At 39.7% G+C, this 4,194-nt stretch overlaps 1 protein-coding gene across 1 annotated transcript; it reads right to left on the bottom strand.

Annotated features, from left to right (window-relative positions):
* Nucleotides 1–1,106: 1,106 nt before the first annotated feature.
* Nucleotides 1,107–4,194, bottom strand: LOC145448759 (solute carrier family 2, facilitated glucose transporter member 12-like). The gene is made up of 2 exons (XM_080327217.1): nucleotides 3,886–4,194; nucleotides 1,107–3,530 (listed from the first exon to the last, which is right to left on the bottom strand). The coding sequence occupies exons 1-2, from the start codon at nucleotides 3,981–3,983 to the stop codon at nucleotides 2,006–2,008; spliced, it is 1,623 nt and encodes a 540-aa protein (XP_080183343.1). The 5' UTR covers nucleotides 3,984–4,194; the 3' UTR covers nucleotides 1,107–2,005.

Genomic DNA, 4,194 nt, shown 5'->3' with positions numbered 1-4,194 from the left:
TCTCGCTGCCGATCGTTCTGGCACACTTCTTGGAGTCGCATGTTATATGGCCTAAAACTTGATTGTATGTCTTGGTGGGTCGTGGCGCGGTAATGGCTCAATACCCAATAATAAAGATAAATGGCTAGTTGAATTCGCGCGCAGCGCGAAAAAATTTTTCAAAATATTGCATAAATTTTCAAAAAATACTCTATGATTTATGCTAATTCACGAAATAATTTTGGGCCCCCTTCGAGCTCGGGCCCCCCCCAATTGGGGGGTTTGGGGTGCGGCAGTTATGGTGCTGCCGTTAGGAGCAGGTCGCTGAAACTGACACCCAATTCCGAGAGGGCGAGAAAGTGCATGCTCATTTCAGAGTTTTATAGAAAAACTAATTATTCATAGAAGCGAAAACGCCAATGCGAAACCTTTATATGCAGGGTATATGGAAAATAGAATAGCCTAGTTACAAAGAAATATAATTCAAATAGCTTTGGGTAACAGTGTAATACGCGAAGCGGACGTCCGAGCGGGTCAGTCGGGAGTCGTGTTACAGTGACCACCTTTTTTCTCTAGTCAACGTCAGAAAAATATCGTAAATAATTGGGTTATGCGGGAGCTGATTCAAAGTGATGACCTTTGCTTTCATGTCAACACAACAATATATACAGTAAATATTTCAAAATCTCCTGATTTAAATTTCGGTAAACTAACTTTATAAAGTCATCCATCCAGATTTCAAAATATGGTAACCCTACGACCTACTACGTTAATGAAGCATTCAAATGAAAAAAGGGCGCGGATTTTGAAGTATTTTGGTGCGGCCCGCTAGCGATCATAAGTTTTGAATCCGGCTCGCGACGTTATAGTTGAGTTTGACACCCCTGCTGTGCTGCGCCACTTTCATATCGTTTACTCGGTGAGTACTCATCGATCCGCATCATGAGTCACTCTGGATGCCGTTTCTGGTTCCAACCCTTTAACCCGAGTCAGGGCATGCACCGGAAATCCAACCAGTTACCCGCGACTGCGATACATATAGTGTCAAGAGTAATTTGAAAAATCATATTCGACTAATGATGACTCATTAACCCAGCTAAATGATCACCAAAACACACCACAAAACATTGTAGGTTTGAGTATAATATATATTTTCGAAAGACGCAATATTTTTTAATTGATAGCATATTTTAAAACAATAGGAAGAAGTGCAATTCATTTCACTTTGGCAAATGTGTACGAATTTAGTGTTATGGCAATAATAGTATTCAAGACACAGTCATAATAGAAAATGCAATATCTTAGTAACGTGTTATCAGGTTGGGTATTAAGGTAGAATTTGCAGCCCAATCTGTTGCATACATTTACATATTATCATACGTGTTCAACAATGTTTATTTTCATATAATTGTGAATGAAGATACCCCCCCGTGCAAAAATTCGAATGGAAAGGAAAGAAATCAAAATCGAAGGCGCTTTCATGCATGACGTGACCAAATACAAAATCGGCGGTCCTAATATTTTCATCCGATCAAGACACACAAATACAATACCCAAGAGTCAATGCAAGGTAACAAACAGATAGGCCGTTTCAACTACCAAGCGTGGTATACAAATCCAACATCCACCTCGGCCTAGTGGTATTGTGTATGAAGCCCGTGTTAAGCTAATCATTTTTAAGTGACATATCGCAATCACATGATATACATTTTAATAATATATTCATTGCAGAAATATATTAAAACTCGAAGCTTTGCGAGCTGACACTCTTCAAGGGTTCGCGGTTTGCCTGTATTTCATGTTGTTTGTTTCTATGACGTCATAATTGGTTGTATGCAATGTAGCTAGATGAGCATGTTTTTGAAATTCTCCATTTGCTGACGATTGCCCTTTAAGAGCGTCAGCTCAAAAAGCTTCGAGTTTTAATATATTTCTGCAATGAATATACCGTATTATTAAAATGTATATTAAAGTTGTACCACAAAGAGTCTCTTCAATCACATGATAGTTTACCATTGGCACGAAATCAATTGCACAATCGGATTGAATGAGCTTTTTTCGAAATACAGAGTTGTATTTCTTCCAAACTTTTGCCTTTAGTTTCAGGAAGGCACCTCAATAGAAATCCCACAGACACCAAAGTAAATATTGCATTTAGTAGATAAGGCCAACCAAAATTACCACACGCATCACTAAAACTCAGAAACGATATCGATATAACCAACTGAAATAACCAATTGACGCTTATTGATACAGAAAATGCTTTGCCTCGAACATTAGTAGGAAACAGCTCACTCAGGTAAAGCCAAGTCACGGGTCCAAAACTAAACGCATAAGCAGACACAAATATTACCAAAGAAAACAATATCACCCAACGCAACACAGAAGTGGATGGCAAGTCCACATATGGTGCATTTAATATTGTGGTGTTAGCGGAAGAATAACTAGCATCTTCAATAGAATTGTTAAGAAACAAAAGGTTTGAACAAGATTCCATTGCACCGATATTGTAAGTTATTGCACTGATAGATATTACGAGCAACGAGACAGACATGACAATACATCCGATAACTAAGAAATATTTACGGTCATACTTTTCGATAATACTCATACATATCAGCGTCGAAACCAACTTTGCTACACCTAACCCTACAGAGCACACTGCTGCAGTTGCGATTTCCGAGAAGCCAAAAGAATGCAACACTGTTGAGGAGTATAACAACAAGGTCGGCTGTCCAGTCATTTGTTGAATAATCATAAGACTGAATGCGATTAAAAGACTGTACCGAATCGATGTCTGACACAGAGTGGAGCACACATTGGGGGTCGAATCTGTGATATGATTTTTCATACTTAACCATTCACGCAGCAAGTGAGGGGAAGACAAATCAGTTTGCCGAAATAAGCAAAAAGCATTTTTAGCTTCGTCAACACGACCTTTCATTAACAAATACCGTGGACTTTTCGGAAGGAAAAAAAGGATAGCAACCATCAGTAACACAACAACAAGCGATGATCCAAACATCCAACGCCAACCGTTTAATTCATCAGACGCAAACAAGGCGTTTGCACAATATGCTAGTAAGAACCCTATCGTGATGCCTAACTCATTAAAAGCAACTAATGTCCCACGAAAGTTTGCCGGTGATACTTCAGACACGTAGACACATTCAGATGAGCTCGATAACGATATTGCCATACCCAAAATCAATCTTCCGGCGACCAGTAACGAATAATTGGGAGACAACATGGTCAAGATAGCCCCCAAGATGTAGAAAAATGAAGACAGTACCATGATGAGTTTCCTTCCATATGTATCCACGAGGACTCCACCAACCAGTGACATCAGGAATGCCCCAATCAATACCGAGCTGGTGACGATCTCTTGTTGAGAGCAATCAAGATCCAGCAATTTTGTCAGCTGGATAAGTGCTCCCGATATTACTCCGATGTCGTATCCAAACAGTATGCCGCCTGTCGATGCCAAGACACTTACCATGATGAGATATTTGCTACTGAAAAGTCCATTCAGTACAATGTGATTGGAATTCCTAGATGTAAATGCAAGATAAACGTTGAAAGACATCAAAACCACTATAACAATTAGGCTACTATATATAGGCTATATATATACTATAGCACTGCTACGGATAACAGAAGTTCATACACTCATTTGTTGACAATATATATATATATATATATATATCGTTACAATATTATTGCAAAATCAGGCTGTCAAAAAGAAGGCCGACACGGAACCACACCACCTGTCCATGTCCACTACTACAATGCTTAATTGTTTATCACCACTCAGGCACTCACCACTTACCAGCAATAGACTCGCACTCGAGCCAATGAAGATTTTAGTTTAGTCATCGTATGGTATGTCTGATAAAATTGATATACCTTGTGACGTTCTTATTAATCTTGCGGTTCTCGTCATCTGATACATCATTACTGCAATCACCACCAGAGATTAGCTGTATCTCCTCTTCATACTCCATTTCGTCCTACACTTCAAGCCTGTGAACCGGTGACGAATTCTCCAGATGACCTGACAATGTGACGTCCCAGGACGGCTCTTTTCGTGACCAGGACAGTCATTGGCACCCAGCAATGTATGAGAAATGTGACAATATGACATATACAGCGGCCCGGAACTCACTACACGTCGCTCATCCGTAATCAGCTGTTGTCTGCTGTTGATACTTTGCA

The sequence above is a fragment of the Botryllus schlosseri genome, chromosome 10 (genome assembly GCF_051294905.1).
Source record: "Botryllus schlosseri isolate E-star chromosome 10, Bs_hap1, whole genome shotgun sequence".
Taxonomy (NCBI): domain Eukaryota; kingdom Metazoa; phylum Chordata; class Ascidiacea; order Stolidobranchia; family Styelidae; genus Botryllus; species Botryllus schlosseri.
This window is presented reverse-complemented; position numbering and strand designations above follow the sequence as displayed.

Bases quoted from the DNA above. Each gene is read 5' to 3' on its own strand.
- LOC145448759 (XM_080327217.1), bottom strand. From the start codon at position 3,983: ATGGAGTATGAAGAGGAGATACAGCTAATCTCTGGTGGTGATTGCAGT. The intron at 3,531-3,885 runs GTATATCAATTT...ATTTACATCTAG, and splicing joins ATTAATAAGAACGTCACAAG to GAATTCCAATCACATTGTAC.